This window comes from Saccostrea cucullata, unplaced genomic scaffold (assembly GCF_032062105.1).
Source record: "Saccostrea cucullata isolate Sc308-1 unplaced genomic scaffold, CSIRO_AGI_Scuc_v1 ctg11824, whole genome shotgun sequence".
In the NCBI taxonomy this organism is placed as follows: Eukaryota; Metazoa; Mollusca; class Bivalvia; order Ostreida; family Ostreidae; genus Saccostrea; species Saccostrea cuccullata.
The window spans coordinates 1-18,881 of NW_026922667.1; the positions used below are offsets into that span (position 1 = coordinate 1).

Below are 18,881 nucleotides of genomic sequence, written 5' to 3' on the forward strand. Positions count from 1 at the left end.
CAATATGAAACTATTGTAATTTTAATTTACAGATTGAATTAGTGAAATGCAAATGCTTGATCAAGAAAATTAATGTTCTTGTCATGCATAATCTGTATCTCTTTTTTATTAATTAGAAAATGAGATATTAATTAAAATCAAACCTCTTTTAAAAAGGTAACTTGAATAATTGAATACCTGTCCCAATAATGTTACAAATATTAGGCCTAAAAAGCAAGGATTTTATTTTTCATAATTTCTTGAATGAATGCATTTTTATTTTTTGGCAATGTTGAGATATTAGTCACATCCTGATATCCTTGTACCGTTTATTCATCGTTTTTAAATCCGTAGTCAGTAGACCATTCATAACTTTCAGTAAAATGAATAGTTAAATAATTACCTGATGAAAATACTATCAACAATCAAACTATCAACATCATCATTCGACATGGTCAAATGCACCGTGACTTTTCTTCCCTGTTCGGACTGCATATAGCATAATACTTTACAGGATACTCTCAGGTCTTTTCTTTTTTCTTTCCCATTCTCACATAAAATTTTAGTGTAGTGGTGAAGCGAGAAACACACAACAGCACAATGCGTCAATGACCTTCTTCTGATCGGAATGGCCGTGCACCTTGCCACGTTCCGTATCGAAAATAAACAAGTCCTCCTTTACTGGTTCATCCACATACATCACGCTAATCTCAAAGGCTTCTAAGATTCCTATGCTTTGATTTGTTATATGACTTTCTCCTGAAAACGTCCTTTGTTTTTAGTCCTAAGGCTAACAATATTAAGTGACAACAAACATCAAGTATGACAGAGGAAATTCGTTACCGAGATGCTTAGCATCGCTGGTTAAAACTCGCCTGTTTCAAACGCTTTGGTGATTCGCAAGAGTTATCTCCCTGTTCACGCAAACCTTACCTTAAAGAATTAATGATTAACCTTTCTGAGTTTATATATACTTTTAGATCTACATAAAATGAGCGCAATTGTAATTTTTTTTAAAACTTTATACCGGAAATTCTATTTCGTAAGAATTTCAAGAATGAGGATCATTTACAGGCCTCGTTTATGCCGCTATAGTGAAAATGTGACAAAACATGTTTTTCTTCATCTTTAGTCATGTAATTAATAGTTTACCAGTTTTCAAACAAATAAACTGATGTCCTGATTTAATTATATAGATTCCTGAAGAAATTTTTTTTTTTAATTTCACCTTGATTCCAAAATCCACATTTTTTCTTGGTAAAAGCTTGCAACAACTCCTTAATTATTTCGAAAATATGTTATATGTTCTTAATGGGCTTCCCTATGAATCATACCTTAAAAATAGGATAGGAGATCTAGTTTTGAATATCTGGAACACAAATTTTCATACTGAATATTGGTCCATTGTTTATGCGCTGAATTGACAACGGATGTTTTTTTCCATTGCTACCTGTTCATGACAGGCACTACACGGCGGGTGTGACCAATCGGCAGGGGATGTTCACTCCTCCTTGGCACCTGGTCCCACCTCTGATGTTTCGGGGGTCCGTGTTTGCTCTGCTTTTATTTTGTATTGTTTTGTGGACTTTGAGATTGAATATTGTTCGTAGTTTCCATATCCTTCTTATACAAAGGAAATAATTTAAATACTACATGTAGAAAACTATGATATCTTAAAGAGGACAGCGATTACAGAGACTTGAGGTTTTTGTTACTTAAAGAATCGGCTGAAATATAAGAAATTGGATGCCCTGGAAGTTTAACAATATAAAACACGTACGAATTTCAATGTAAATCAAATTGATAGAAAATGTTGACACTTTCCTATTTTGTTGGAAAAATCAAAGCTCCATGTTCCCCTTTGGTGTAAGTTATCAGAAAATTATGAATATACAATAGCTATAAATTATTCTCAGAGAGAATGGGGAGTGTTACAAGCTAGGAAGAAAATATTGTAAATACACTGTCTTTAATCTTTTTAAAATGAATAGTTTACACTGTAGGATTGATAAAAAAGAGAATGCTAATTATGTTTCTCATACTAGGCCTGGAAAAATTGTTTTCACTCATGATTAGTTTCAGTCTTATTATTTTAAACTAATTAGAGTAACGGTTTATTGATTTTTAATATAATGTCTTACTACTGTAATTATTAAGCAGTATCTAAAATTGAAATTATGGACAAAAAAAGTCTGTAAATACCAGTCCAGTACCCATCCCTGGAGTCCATTACTAGAGTGGTTTTCAGGGATCTATTGTCATTGACGCAGCTTTGTTGTGCCTCGAACCAATTTAATGAATTTGTTGACATGCTACCTTTGTTACTTCCTCATAAAAATAATGACTCTATTCAGTACTTAAAATGGGTTTAAAACGTCGAAGAGAAATTCATGAAATATGATGATATCGAACTGTATTCACGCTTAATTATTTCAGAAATAAATTCCTGTAATGGTGCTTTATAACTTTTGCTTGGTCAAATATGGTGTTTCGGGGCATAATTTGTAGATAAGCAAGATGAAAAATCATATTTTACACTGTCATTCCAATGAAAAATTAAGAAAACCGATCAGAAATGTGGGAGGAATTTTTTCCATATCAGGCAAAGAAAATGAATCCAGATTACCTACAGTCTTTCAGATAACGGTACTATGTATGTTCTTGCCCTCTTCTTTAAAAAAAAATGTCAAATTTAATATAGGTATCAGGACTACTTGTCATGTGATTTCAAACTGAATTCCATGAAAATCCGTTTTTTCATAATTCTATTAAAGCCGCAGAGTAGGGAAAAAGAAAGTTTAAACTGATTATGATGTCATAATTGATCTAACACCAAAATGCTGTCTAAAGCAAATTACTAGATCTTTGTCTTAAAGGGTCCCTCGGGACAAAAAAAAAATGTGTGCTCTTCTGAGCACACAAAATATCCAAAGACATCAACGTTGGAATCAGTATCGAGGGAATAATAAGCATCACATACGTTGTAATGATGATTTTTTTTTGGGATGGGGGTGCTTTAAAGCAATGTTTTTTTTCAGGAATTTAAAAATAGGTAGACTAGGAATGACAAGTGCTCCTTGGGTACTGAGAATTTTTTTCGCATACAATTTATTAAATAAAAAATGTTATTTTACAATGTGAAAATTACAAAATAACAAAAATGATAATAATAATAAACAAAAAATTACACAGATAGAATAAATTAAATAGTTTAACCTATTGATTTTCAATAATTATAATTTACAGACTCGAAAGTCCACGAGCATTAATTCAGCTTATTACTGTTTCTTTTGCATGTGGTGATTGTAGTCTTGCAACTTGTCTGCTGTTATTGAAAAAGGAGCCTGATTTTATTTAACACTGCTTATTCTGTGTACATTTTTATTATACACTGTTAAACAATTTATAAAACTGGAAATAATCCAGCCTTCTACCTTGAACCCGTATATTGTGAGACGGGGGCATCTTAAAGAAAGAATAATCAATGTAAAAACTGTAAAATAATAGGTATATTTTGTATTCCTCCCATAATGTCCCTGTGTTGCTATATATTGTTTTACGGTAATGTGTAAAGAGGAATAACTCGTCCTATCAAATGTTGTTCAGAAGCTTCTATATGTAAAGTCATAGGTAAACATATAATGGCAATGTCCATGTTTTGCTACGGGAAAATACGTGTCGAATAAAAAACTAAAATAGGAGGTCACAATTGGAATCTGTAATAAAGATTCTGTGAAAGTTTAATTAAATTTCACTCAGTAGTGTAAGAGGAGTTGCGGATAATAGATAAAGCGTAACAGACGGACGGACGGAAATCCCGTTTACTATATACTGTCCCACTTTTCAAGCGGGGGGTATAAATATGACTGTTAAAACACTCCCTCCCAGCCATTCAAATAAAACGTGCAAGACTGCCCTAAACAACAATTGCAGCTTAATTTCTAAGATACAGTAGGTTCATTGATATCGAGATCTGAGCAAAAGAATTATCATTAGCATTTTTAAATGCCCGTTTTTCAGATGATTAGGTCGAATTTTTATTTAACTTAGAGCAGTGTAGCCAGCCTTGGGTACAAGGACTTTCCTTAATGCATATGATACGCAAGACCCTGTTGAGGCGTAATGTAGTGAAATTTCGCATCAGCAACTCTTTAAAGGGTCAAATGAATAAATAGGAAAAAAATCAATCTGCTTAGAAACAACAAAAGCATTTGTTGTATGGAAGCATCATCAGGTAGTTGGTAGTTTAAAATTCCAGCCCCCCCCTTAAACTTCTCAATACTGAAATGATTTCTGCTTTATATCCCAGTCAATGTGCTTAGGTGAGCGATGTGACCCATGAGCTTATTGGTTTTTTTTTTTTTTTTTTTTTTTTTTTTTGATACAGTTTTTAGCTGCATCCTATTATTTTTAGCATATCAGTCCTAGCAGATTGCATATATTTAAAGTCATTCAAGTAGGTCGATTTCAAGTACGTATACTTCTGATATTTCTTTCCTTTCTTAAAAGAATGCTGAAGAAAGAATTGATATACGGCCCAAATCATAGATCTCTTCAATTCTTAAATGGTGCTGATTTTTTTTTACTTAAAACTAAATTTTAAATCTCATATTTTGAAATTAAGTTTTCTTAATTGGTTTGAAAGTGCAGTTAGGAGAAAACTCAGGATGACAGAAGATGGAAAGTAATAGATATCTACACAAACCTCAAAACTCACTGGCATCAAAAGAATCAGAGCAGGAAGGGGGGAGAAAAGAAGAGGGAAAACCAGATGGAAGAAGAAAAGAAAGAGACAAAGATCAAGAAGAGAAAAGGAAAGAGAAGGAAAAAAGGTAAGGTAAAAGAAGAAAAGAACAGACTCATGTACAAAAAGTTTTTCCAGGTGAACACAGGTAAACAAAAAAATTTTCTTGTTAACATATAAAAAAAATTGATTTTGGAAAATTTTCAACATAGATAACTTTATGAAAAACATTGTACACAACAGATAATTTATTTGGAATACTAGATTTAAAAAATATTAAGTTTTGCACTAAAAATAAAAGCACAGGTAAACAATTATCACATTGCATCATGGCATCTCTGTTTTCATAATTCATTGATAAATATTCCTTATTTCAAATTGATTTAGGAAAACAAAAATAATTTAAATGTATCATATATCATATATCATTGGATTCATAATAATTTACACTTTCTATTTACATTGAAATAAATTAGATAATTATCAACTTTATTGAGTATTGCAGGTGTAAACAGGTAAACATTTTTCTTTAAATGACTTTGGGACACATGAAGCAGAATCACAAACTTGTAATCAGGTTATTGTTTTGTAAAAATAAATATTATGCAAAATAAAAAAAAATTTAGTTGACTTTGACACTTTGGCACAATTAATCAGTACACATTTTGTAGAATTTATCCCTGAAGATCGGTATCTTTAGAAATTTGCACTAAAACATAGACATTAGTTATGGCATTGCATTAGAAAATAAATATGGTAACGTGTTTAAAGTTCTTCAGATGTATAACTTACAGTTCAATACGTTTTTTTTCAATAGTTTCTCAGATACATACAGTCTTTCTTTCTTCATGAAACATTTACAAATAGAATATTTTTTATGCTGAAATCATACCTGTTTTAATATTGTCGTCCGATAATTGGTAGCTTCCTAGTACATGAATGTTTTTTTAAAGTTTACTTAGTATACACTTTATATTATACACTGTAATATAAAAGATAATTTATAAACTGGATATTATGCTAGTTCCTCGTCGTCAATAGTATTCATTATAAATCTCATGTCGACTGGATATTTTAACCTAGATAAAGTTTACGGAACTTTATCATATGTATCCTCTACAAGGTCATCCTTCAAACGGTTGTCTGTGGTTGAGTCATAAAAAGATTCTTCACCGTTATCTTTGCCAGGAGCATGGTCATAAATGTTACCTGTTTCTTGCTTCCTCTCATTTTTCCAATCAAAAGTATCATAGCAGCCGTCATCACTGATTGCATATATTGGGATTGCATTATCAGCGTCCGTCTCCGAAACATCACTACATGATCGAGAGCAACATAGCTTCCCTAGATACTGACATAGCTTTGAAGCAGGCTCATCTTTTTCTTCTGAATCTGGTATCTCTTTATCAACAGTTGCTCGTGTGAAGCAGTCTGCCTTTTTCCTAAATGAACACAAGAGTGGTAGAGTGTTTTTTTTTTAAATTGCACTATATGTAAATTTTACTGCACAAAAATACTTTGAGATTCATGATTTCAATATACATGATTGTACTCACATTTGAAAGCGAACTAGAACGAATACAGCTACAATAATAACAATAATTCCAACAACAACAGGAACGATTATAGAGTGGATTCCATCTTTAAAAAAATCAAGAAAAATACTAATTAGAGAACACATACACCTCTCTCTTTTTTTTTTCTAGCTCTCTCTCTCACACACACACACCCTCACACCCTCTCACTCTCTCACATACACATACACACCTCCCCTCCTCAAACACCCTCTCTCACACACAAATGAAATGAATGTTGTACTTTATGATTCAGGCCTTGCGAGCCCGTTTTAATTTTAGGCCTGATTTATTTTTTGGATTATCTATAGCTAAGTCATGTGTTTCGAAAAAAAAATCAAAACAAACTGTAGTCAAGCAAAGAAAAATTGAGGGTTTATGAAGGTTTGTTCTTTAACACAAAGATCCTTTTTATGTTTCTAAATTTAAATGATCTAAAATTGTTTATTACAGTCAGACAATTATTAAATCAAATGAAAGAAAGAAGGATTCATTTAAGAATGACATAAATTCCGATACATCACATGCATTAAAATTCAACAATGCTTCATCCACAAAGATTTACCCCATGGAAATATGTGAGTTTACAGTATTATCATTCATCTTGTGATGTCTTTCCTCAGATAAAATTGTGAATACTAAATACCGTCAAGTAACTTTTTGGTAGCATGATTTGCGCTTACTAGGACAATATGCTCGAACACGTGAAATAGTCAACCATCATTTTAGAAAAAAAGACATAAATCGATCAGAAATATACAGAACGACCCATGGCCATACATATATTTGTCAGTCGTATTCACTGACCTTCATACATTTTATGGACAGCAAGTCAGACTTTATTTTTTATATGAACGCATCTTTGGGAATTCCCATATTTTAAACCTGCATATTGCTTTGTACCAAAAAAATATAATACATTGAATGGTTTTAATTATCAATATTAGTGATGATATTCATCACAAGTATTTAGTTTAAAATATATCTATCCAATGAATTGGATTGAACAGCAGGCATAAATGGATATGATCGTTTTCTCCATGATCACAATTATTTATAAATGCCGATATTTGCTTTATTACAAATTGAATATTATATTCTTAATTTCAAGATCTATTGTCAGCGCATCCCGCTTGACCTGTAATAGCTGTGTGTCAACGTACTTTGAAAAAATTGCGCACTTTGAAAAACATTCAGAAATGCGTTAAAATTGGGACAAAATCAACGCGAAAATTTTGGACACCCAACGCACTTCGAAAAAAAAAATTCAAAGTGCATTAAGAGTGTACATCAACATTTTTTACCATGAGGAAATTTAACGCACTTTGAAAAAATTCTAGACTTAGATTTCAGTAATTGAGAGAATCAATTTGTAATAATTATATCTTTCTAAAAACTTTTTAATTTACATTTACTCATTTAACCTCATTGAGAACAAGGAGAAGACGATTAAAGGGTCTCTTAGTCCAAATCCATTTTTTTTATACAAAGCCGTCGGAAGCAAATTGAAAGACCCCCCCCCCCTCCAAGGTATGTCCCACTTTTCCATGCATATATTATATTTATCTTTGCAAAACATTCGTGTGCCTATAAGCCCAACCCCAACCCTCACCCTCCCGGTACTGATGCCTATGTTACACCCAAACATATGTACATTGTATTTGCATAACTGGTATGACGTTGAAAACTTAAAAAAAAATACTTTACATAAAATGCTTGCAAACTGGAAAAAAAAGTACAGAAAACTTTTAAGAGAGAAAGAATTTTCAAAGAATGCAAAAATCAAAATCGCTCACTTTTACATCCTGAAGTGACCTTATCGCCGAAAAGTTATACAACAGGTTCTATTTTTTATCATACCTAAGATTTGCAAGAATAACGCACTTTGAAAAGACATTTTTTTTTTTCAAAGTGCGTTGATTTGGTCCCAAATTTAACGCACTTTGGACTTTGTTTTCAAAGTGTGTTGTAACATACCTGCTTGGAACAGTGACTGGTAAACACCCCGTTTTATTCTATTTTATCTAGTCTTCGCGTTAAACGGGGTATGTTGTTGACAGTAAATAAAGATTTCGTCTTTTTAGAAGTAAATTGAATGTAAAAAATATTATTTTGCCTGCAGTCACCCGTATTCATAAATATCTATTTAATACGGAGATGGTGTGGCATTGTAGCCCTCTCCAGCAAACATCAGATTCAAATTTCGTAAAGGGCTACATTGCAACTACGTTAAGTGCAGTTATGCTTTTTACAAAATTCAAAACTTATGCAGCTGAGAAATGTATAAAGTTAAAATTATATTTAAGGATATTATTTCATAATATGTATCTGATTTTTATTTGTGTATTTATTGATGAATGCATTACATGTTGAACATTTATGTATGAAAATCTCATTTTAGAACTACAGTTTAGACGTATATTTCGAGCTTACAAAGTTGTGTATCAGTTGTTGAAAAGATTTACGTTTTTTTTTCCTTGCGATGGAATAAAATTGAGGTGATAATAGTAGAACAATTACATGTATTCTAGTACATACAGCAAATATATACCGGTACATGTACCTAAAATGAGTTATATCGGTTGGGTTTGGTTTCATTTATTCCACATGTTAAACAATACTTTTGATTAATTTTTTTTTTTAATCTAATACTTAAATGTATATATAAAAATCAAGTCTCTGTCCTTTTTAAAGGCGCTCAATAAAACCTTTGAAGATTTTCAACGGCGCCTTTCATTATGCATATAGTCAGAAATATCAGAATACCGTATAAACAGAATTTTAAGGGAGGATTTGATTTTGGCATAATTAGTGAGAGTACTAAGATCGCTAGAATTGAATATTGCTAAATCAATTACATTTTATTTTTAATAGCTTCTTTCATATGCATTGTAAAACAGATAAAATTATTTATTATATAGCGAAAGGAAATCGCTAAATTTGCATCTCGCAAAAAATTCCATCCATATGGTATTTATGGTCTAACGCTAAAGTGAGCCCTAATTAATTGATTTTCTGCTCGAATGTTTTAGACCCAAAAGGTTCAATTCTCATTCCCGTTGCTCGGACAAAAAATAAGGCATTTAATGGCTAGTGATTGTTCCTTTGCGAAGTCTTCAGTTAATAAGTAAAGGTACTATACTAAAAAAAATAAGATTTTATATACAAAAAAGGTTGGAGTCAATGAAAAATTTGTTACATTTCACATCTTTATCTGGTGAACATTTCTCAAACGACATAAAGCAACATTCAATTGTTAATACAATGTAAATATGATTATTTTTCTGTGCCATGGCATTTCTATTAAGACAGAACCACTGTCCTTGTAGGTAATAATGCTAAAACGATGAGCATTGCTTCCCTGAAATCAATAAAGATTGGGTTCCTTCAACACAGAATTAACATAAAATGTATATAATTATCTAATGGTACAAATACGAGATAATATGTCCGTCACGGTTCTTTTAGAAGATTGAGCCGAAAGTTCCCATTGAGCTGAGTTTGGCATGTTTCATACTATGCAATACCATGCCGTCCCAGTCAGACGACCAAATGCGCCTCTAATTCTGAAGCGTTTACTAATGGAAATACAACGTATTATACATGAATTTATACTTTTTTACATTCGAGAATTCATTTTGTTTGTCTAGCAGAACGCACAATGAAAGAAAGTTGTCTTTAGATGTAATCTAAAAATCTCAACTCTTTTACATTTTTTAAGAAAGAATCAATGACTAATATGTTCTGTTTATTGAACGGAAACAAGTGCTCTAACTGAAAGTTAAATATATGAATTAATCTAGACGATCTGATGATCTTCATTTTCATTTTTAGGCGACTCCATATGAGTAAAATTCTAGAGAGGGACGTTAAACAATATACAATCAATCAATCAATCATTTTCATTTATAAGATTTTCAATAAAACCTCGAATATATGTAAAATTCACTCAGTAAATCACCATTTAATATAAACACATTTAGGGGTTGCGATACCTTACAGGGTGCGTATTATGACAGGAGAGTACAGGAGAGTACATACTATTTTTATTACCAGATGTTGATTCTGTTGCAGAGACCACTTCCATATAATATTTCGGTGTAAATTCCTATAGAATAAAACCTTTTTCTATAAATAAAATATCTGTAAAGTAATAATCGGGCTTTTAAATACATAATATATTCCATAATAAAAGTACTTCTAAAAAAATAATGTAATATACACAAAAAATAATTGAAACGGCTCAATTGATGATGATTATATAAAAACTGAATATTTTTTATAATGATTGGAAAATATCGATACATCATGAATCAAGTAACGTCCTTTCTCAAATTTTGTTTTTATCAAAGATCAAAATAGATTTGTTTAAATTTTAAAATTAAGAAACGATCAAATTGATAATTTTTTTTGACAAGTGCAAACCCAGGCTAACTCAGACAAATTTTAAGGTTTCCAACCCCCCCCCCCCCAAAAAAAAAAAAAAATCCATATACAAGATCAAATAAAAAAGAACCCCATTGGCCACATTCGGACTTTTCCATTTTTTTTCTTCAAAGATTAATAAACATATAAACGTAAGTGGTGATAATACGAAGCGGATATTAACATGTACCACAGGTATCTTCTACTATATGAAGCTTTGCCTTACCTGTCCAGAAGTTATTACAGAGGAGCAAAATACATCGCTTTTTATATCTGTGGAACATTTTTCATATGCACAATCACCTGTTTTGCACTTTTGACATCGTAAGTACAATTTCTTGTCATGGATGTTATGTCCTTAGAAAACAAAATAAGACAAAGTTCATGTACCTTGTTATTTTATACAAATATCTAAGGTATATGAGTGTAACTATATTAGTACGTAAATAAATTGAGGGACAGATGATACAATTACCAAATGGATGCCTGAATTTGTATATATTTTGGCCTTATTTCATTGAAAATGATGCTAATGATAAATTTCTAGAAAAAAATGTAAATCGTCTTTGATGTTAAAATTCTGCCTATCTGAAACAATTCTTATCAATCTATACAATTATTTCTTTTACTTCACATCAAATCCCATCTTCAGTTTGTGAAAACTAGATAAAACAAGAGGCCCACGGGCCTTATAGGTCACCTGAGTATCATGTAACAACTTTCCAGCGATTGTATTTGGCTCGTGTTTTAATCCAAAAGCCATGAAATTCACAAATTTTAAAGGAGGCACCATTGCTTATCAAAGGGCAGATTTCAAAGCATTAATTTATTTTTAGTGAAAGAACCCCCTGGTACCCCTGACCCAGCGGCCCGAAATTATCTATTTTGAAAGAGGCCCCTTTCTTCATTATAAGGCCAGCATTTTTTTATGTTTAGGTTTAGTTATGAACATGAGAATAAAAAACTCCCGAAGGAGAAAGAAATAAAAAAAAAAATTAATAAATCAATTATTAACATTTGTACATTCTTTTTTTATGCTATTCTAATAGGCTTCTTACCACTGGACACATAATGCTTACAAATAAGAAAGTAGAACATTTAATTGCTTATTTAATCATCTGCCAGTTTGGGCCAGTTATATGAATTTTGTGATGTTGGTAAAAATATATTTTAAAAATATCAATTCTTTAAAAGTCTTTAAATATATCTTCATTTTTTTAATATGTGTTAGGTGAATGTGTAGACAATTGTTCTAAAATTTACTGCTTGATGCCTAAAATTATAATTCCTATCATAAAACAGACAGGGAGTATTGGGGAGTAGGGTGAACATTTTTTCAATTAAGTGTAAAAAAATTTTTCTGGCTGATACAAATGATACTACATGCCTGTATATATTTGCATATTCTTGCCTTCTAATCACGTTAATAGTTGAATTTTTTTTATTTCTTCAGGTTATTGTTTATTTCTTCCTCAAATTGACTTAACTTCTCCCATAGTTTTATTCATAACATCTGATGCATAAGCAACCCTTTTCTGAAGAATGATGCTTAGACTGTAAGCTATAACAGAGACCTAAGCAATATGCAATAGCTACCACGGGCAGTTTAAAACCTTGGGGAGGAAAATAATTTACAGACAGATACTTTTGAAACGAATACATAATTATCTCACCAGCATGTCACTGTGCAACAAAGTCGTCAGCATTTTATTTGTCCTTTGAAGGGGTGAAACGTTTTGAATGAAACTCGTATCGCTGAATTTTACACTAAACCAAGCTATCTTCTCAGATCTAGCTTTATTTACCAGTGGTTTCATCTTTAAACCGGAAGTGCGAGTTCGTAAATTTGAAATCTCGATCCCGACTGAAATTTGAAATCGGAAAAAAAAATATTTTTTTTTGGAAAATTCAAAACCTTGAGCGGAGGGTTTGTAAAACTGAAAATAAAATAAATCCTGGCCTTAAATACGTAATTAGATCAATAGTATATTAACCAGGAGCAAAGGATAAGATGTTCAAAGAAATCATGCATTTCACTATATAATCATTAGAGCCCCACCCTAAAACAAGAACCCCTGACCCTGGGGCCATAAAATTCACAATTTTGGTAGAGGCACTCTTGCTCATTATAACTATGTACTTAGTTAGTTTATTTAATACCCAGGAGCGGAGAAGATTTTCAAAGAATTCATGTATTTTCACTATATAATCATTAGAGCCCCGCCCTAACACCAGAACCCCTGACCCTAGGGCCATAAAATTCACAGTTTTGGTAGAGACACTCTTGTTCATCATAACTATGTACTTATTTGGTTTATATAATACCCAGGAGCAGAGAAAAAGATTTTCAAAGAAATAATGCATTTTCACTACCTACTTATTTAGCCCCGTCCTAGCACTAGAACCCCTGACCCCAGGGCCATGAATTTCACAATTTTGGTAGAGGACTTATTGCTGATTACAATCATGCAAACAGTTTGACTGCTTGATGTCCAGGAGTAAAGAAGAAGATTTTTAAAGATTGCATTAATTTTAGTGGTTTTGGCCCCACCCCTCAGGCCCCAGGGGGGCAGTGATCATGAAATTCACAATTTTTGTTCTCCTTCACCAATAGATGCTTTGTGCCAAATTTGGTTGAAACTGGTTCAGTGGTTGCAGAGAAGAAGCTGAAAATGTTCAAATGTTAATGCACGACGGACGACGCACGACGAACGACGATGGACGAAAACGGATAGCAATAGGTCACCTGAGTTTACTCAGGTGACCTAAAAAACGCGATGAAACGTGTATATTTCAGTCATTAAAACATGACTCAAGTTGTTATTTACATTTTTTTGGACAAAAAGAAGAATGTTCAAGTCACCATTATCCTTTGAAACGTATTTTTCTTGTACAACTCCAATCCACAGTGTTTCAGATTTCGCTGTCGGACATCTTAAATTAAGGTATGACGAATCACTATGTCCAATAGCATATAATCCATACGATGATTTACATTCGTCAAGTGATTCTCTCCATATCATTTTTGAAGTGGTGATTTCTAAAATACATTCATTTGATAAAATCATTATTGCATAATTTATTCTTTGTTTATTCTTTTTTTTAGAATTTAATTTTTCTATGAGGGTGCACATTCAGTCTGTTAGTCTTATCTCTTGCAATTGATTTTTCTCAAATATTCATTGGGAAGTTGTTTGAATTTTCAGAGTAGCGTAAAGATTACAAAATTAAACCTCCAAAGATAAAAAAGAAAGTCAACAAACGATTAAATTTATTTCATGTTTTGTTTCACACATGCATTTATTGTTAGCAAATGGCCTGGAAACTAAATTCAATGTTTCATGGAATATACTTCAAAGGTAAGAAGATGGCAAACAACAAATCTTTGGCGTCTTTGCAATTAAGGTATAGGTTAAAAAAGAAATTTTTCCATTGAAAGTGTAAATGAGTGCGATTCTGGTGAAAAATATACTCAATGAATACTCAATGAATTTTGGAGTTGAATATGCTATAACATTTCAATGCATAATCTCAAAAACCTCTCTTTGAAATGATATATTTCATTTCATACAACGTTTTAGCACGCATTTTTAACCATACAGTCAGGAATTATTAAGTATAATCAAGAAGTGCAGCGAAAACCATGATTATCATCAAGTGTCAAACAAAACACATTTTGACCTTTAGAGAGAGAGAGGGGGATCGGTCATAGGGATTTCACACACACACACTCACACACACACGCACACGCACACGCACACGCACACGCACACGCACACACACACGCACACGCACACACACACACACACACACACACACACACACACACACACACACACACACACACACACACACACACACACACACACACACACACACACACACACACACACACACACACACACACACACACACACACACACACACACACACACACACACACACACACACACACACACACACACACACACACACACACACACACACACACACACACACACACACACACACACACACACACACACACACACACACACACACACACACACACACACACACACACACACACACACACACACACACACACACACACACACACACACACACACACACACACACACACACACACACACACACACACACACACACACACACACACACACACACACACACACACACACACACACACACACACACACACACACACACACACACACACACACACACACACACACACACACACACACACACACACACACACACACACACACACACACACACACACACACACACACACACACACACACACACACACACACACACACACACACACACACACACACACACACACACACACACACACACACACACACACACACACACACACACACACACACACACACACACACACACACACACACACACACACACACACACACACACACACACACACACACACACACACACACACACACACACACACACACACACACACACACACACACACACACACACACACACACACACACACACACACACACACACACACACACACACACACACACACACACACACACACACACACACACACACACACACACACACACACACACACACACACACACACACACACACACACACACACACACACACACACACACACACACACACACACACACACACACACACACACACACACACACACACACACACACACACACACACACACACACACACACACACACACACACACACACACACACACACACACACACACACACACACACACACACACACACACACACACACACACACACACACACACACACACACACACACACACACACACACACACACACACACACACACACACACACACACACACACACACACACACACACACACACACACACACACACACACACACACACACACACACACACACACACACACACACACACACACACACACACACACACACACACACACACACACACACACACACACACACACACACACACACACACACACACACACACACACACACACACACACACACACACACACACACACACACACACACACACACACACACACACACACACACACACACACACACACACACACACACATATATATATATATATATAATCGAATGTGTAATTACTCGACCATGACCGTTTTTGTTAAGAAGCATGAAGTTCGAATTCCATATGTTTGTGGGGTGTATTCTTCATATTTTTTACTTTCATGTGTTCTCCATATTCAATTGACAAAAGAAAAACAAGTAAAAAGTTTGATTTAAATGCGGTGAATGTCCACACAAGAATGTAAAAGTGAAGTTGAAATGGCCCAAGCTGGTCGTAGTTGACGACAATTCTGTTTCCTTTTACTGTATGACTTTATTTTACTTAAAACCTTCATATTTATCGCCCGAAAAATCCACAAAGTATTTCTCAATTCCTTCTAATTATTAGAAATCCCTAGATTTTCAACATACACAACTTAATCATCCCAGAGTTTTTCCGGAAAAATCAATGAAACCGGAACCGGAAGTGCCCTCTCCTCAATGTCAAACTGGATGAGTAGGCTACACATGTACATGTAATAAGACATTATGTGATTTTTGTAAGCAAGGCACAGGCACCTTCGGTAAGCCCATTGTCATCCTAATCTCAACCCTAACGAACATGTATGGAAGAAGATAAACTGGAGTTGAGACAGCCTTTCCAGCAACAGAATCTAGTGGAACTAGAGGATGACCTAGTCTCCACATGGAAAAACCTTCAATAAAGAATTTTTCTTCAATAGAGTTAACTCTTTGAGGAACGGTTGTCTTTCTGTGAATTCGTTGGAATGGAGGATAACGCAGTGTCTAACGTTGTGAATTTTTTAATTCTAAGATGCCTAAACATTTCTGCATATTGTGTTAAAGTGCTTCAATAAAATAAATAAAGTGAGAAAAAAGTGTATTGATACGTTTTTATTTTGTAAACTTATTAAATTATCCTGTTAAAATAATTGAATATAAGAGCGGTGTAAAGCATAAACTTGCTTGGGGACTTAGAAATTTTGACTATTATATATATATATATTATATATATATATATATATATATATATATATATATATATATATATATATATATATATATATATATATATATATATATATATATATACTAGTCAAAATTTCTAAGTCCCCAGGTAAATGTTTATTTTACACTGCTTTTATACTAAATAATTACGACAATATATATTGATAACTATACAAAATAAAAAGAAGCAAAACATTTTTTTTTTTCACTTAATCTAATTTTATTAAAGGGCACTAACACAAAATGCAAAAAAGTTAAGGCACCCTAGAATTAAAAAATCGCAACGTTCGATAGCGCTTTTATCCTCCATTCAAACGAATTAAGATCAAGATAACTGTTTCTCAAAGAGTTCCCAACATTAAGAAAGATCTTTATTGAAGGTTATTCCATGTATGGACTAGGTCGTCCTCTATAGTTCAACTAGATTCTGCTATTGGAAAGGTCTCACTCTGCGGTCGATCTTGTCCCATTCATGTTCTATAGGGTTGAGATGTGGATGACATTGAAACTTGCAGAAATTATTTTATTTTTTATTTTACCCGACAATATTAAACCTACAGTTTATAAGGTCTACTTACACGCATTCCCCCTCTTCCATTTTTTTTTTTATAATTTGGACAATTAAGGAGACATTAATTAATTTTTAATGAGTGCAAAGAAATTGCACGTGCAGATAGGTTTCTTCCACAATTATAGTGAGTAATTCTTATGCAGTAGCCCTGTTGATGCGTTTGCAGAACGTGTATACGCCTTGACCATGGGCACTTCCGGTTCCGGTTTTAGTAAATTTCCGGTTAAACCTTAGGCTGGATTAGTGGTATTTGTTGAAAATCTAGCAAATTTTAATGATTATAAGGAAAACAAATATGCTTTGTGCATCTTCCTGACGGTATTTTAAAGGTTTTAAAAAACATTAAAAAATACAAAGGAAGGAAATACAACTCTCCATTAATACCACCAGCTTGGACCATGTCAACTTCACTTGCACGTTGTCGTTCGTACATACAGGACATTTTAAACAAGCTTTTTTATTTTTTGGTAAACAAATAAAGATGGAGAACACATGTAAATTTAAATAAATGAAAGATACATGTACACCCGAAAACATATAATCATTGAAAATGTAAGTCAAAATTGTGAACAACTAATTAATTTATGTTAAGGTTTTTGAATACTTAAAATAATAAAAGTGGGGACTTAGAAATTTTGACAAGTATATATATTCATGCTCTATTTTCATTTCAAAGAAAAAATATGTGTAAAGATTTATTTTTCATATAACATAATTTATACATACATAGATGGGGTTATACTATAGAACGCTTTACATGTTGAACCTACCTGTAGAATTGCAGAACATCTTCAAAGTGTCCATACAGTCCCGAGCTTTTAAGGTCGAATCCTTGCATGCGATTGCAACACACTGCTTTTCTTCATCGAGTTTAACAGCTTTAAAAAGTAAGTATTTATCAATTTGTAAGAGGTGAAACTATACTCACTGTCAATAGAAACGCAACACCTTAATTTTAGGGTGAAAATTATATACAGGTTATAACTATGTACCAAAAAAGTTAGGACATCTTTTACTGTGCCAAATCATCTTTCTAAAGGTTGAATGAATTTCTTTCCATTACCGGAAGTTGCTTTTTAGCTCTTTTAAGAATTCAAAATTTTACATTTTTGATAAAATTTTAACAATATTTTGGGTTACCAAGGTTTTGAAACTGCTAATCATAAGTATTGTACTAAAAGGCCGGGAAAAAATCCTTCTTTCTCACATCTGGATGTGATGCCTATATTTCCTCAAAATGACTGAATGTTATTGCTTATGCTGGAAATTCTCAAAATAAAGAAAAAAAGAGCTTCAGATGCAAATGTACACTATATCACGACTCATCAGGCTCATATGTTTCAATAGGATAAATAAAAGTTTCTTGACCGGAAGACCAAAAGTTGCTACACTACGCCAGGCTAGAGAAAATTCGACCACAATATCTGAAAGTCATGTGTTTAAAAATGCCCAAGAATATTAATTTCGCTCAGATTGAGACATTAATAAACT

At 33.2% G+C, this 18,881-nt stretch overlaps 1 protein-coding gene across 1 annotated transcript; it reads right to left on the reverse strand.

The window, feature by feature from the left end:
* Nucleotides 1-5,813: 5,813 nt before the first annotated feature.
* On the reverse strand, nucleotides 5,814-18,268 carry LOC134262180 (uncharacterized; the record flags this gene model as incomplete). The annotated part of the gene is made up of 6 exons (XM_062744571.1): nucleotides 5,814-6,165; nucleotides 6,280-6,364; nucleotides 10,339-10,405; nucleotides 10,949-11,079; nucleotides 13,586-13,762; nucleotides 18,161-18,268. Coding segments are annotated over 6 exons (920 nt in total), but the record flags the coding sequence as incomplete, so codon positions are not given.
* Nucleotides 18,269-18,881: the final 613 nt, after the last annotated feature.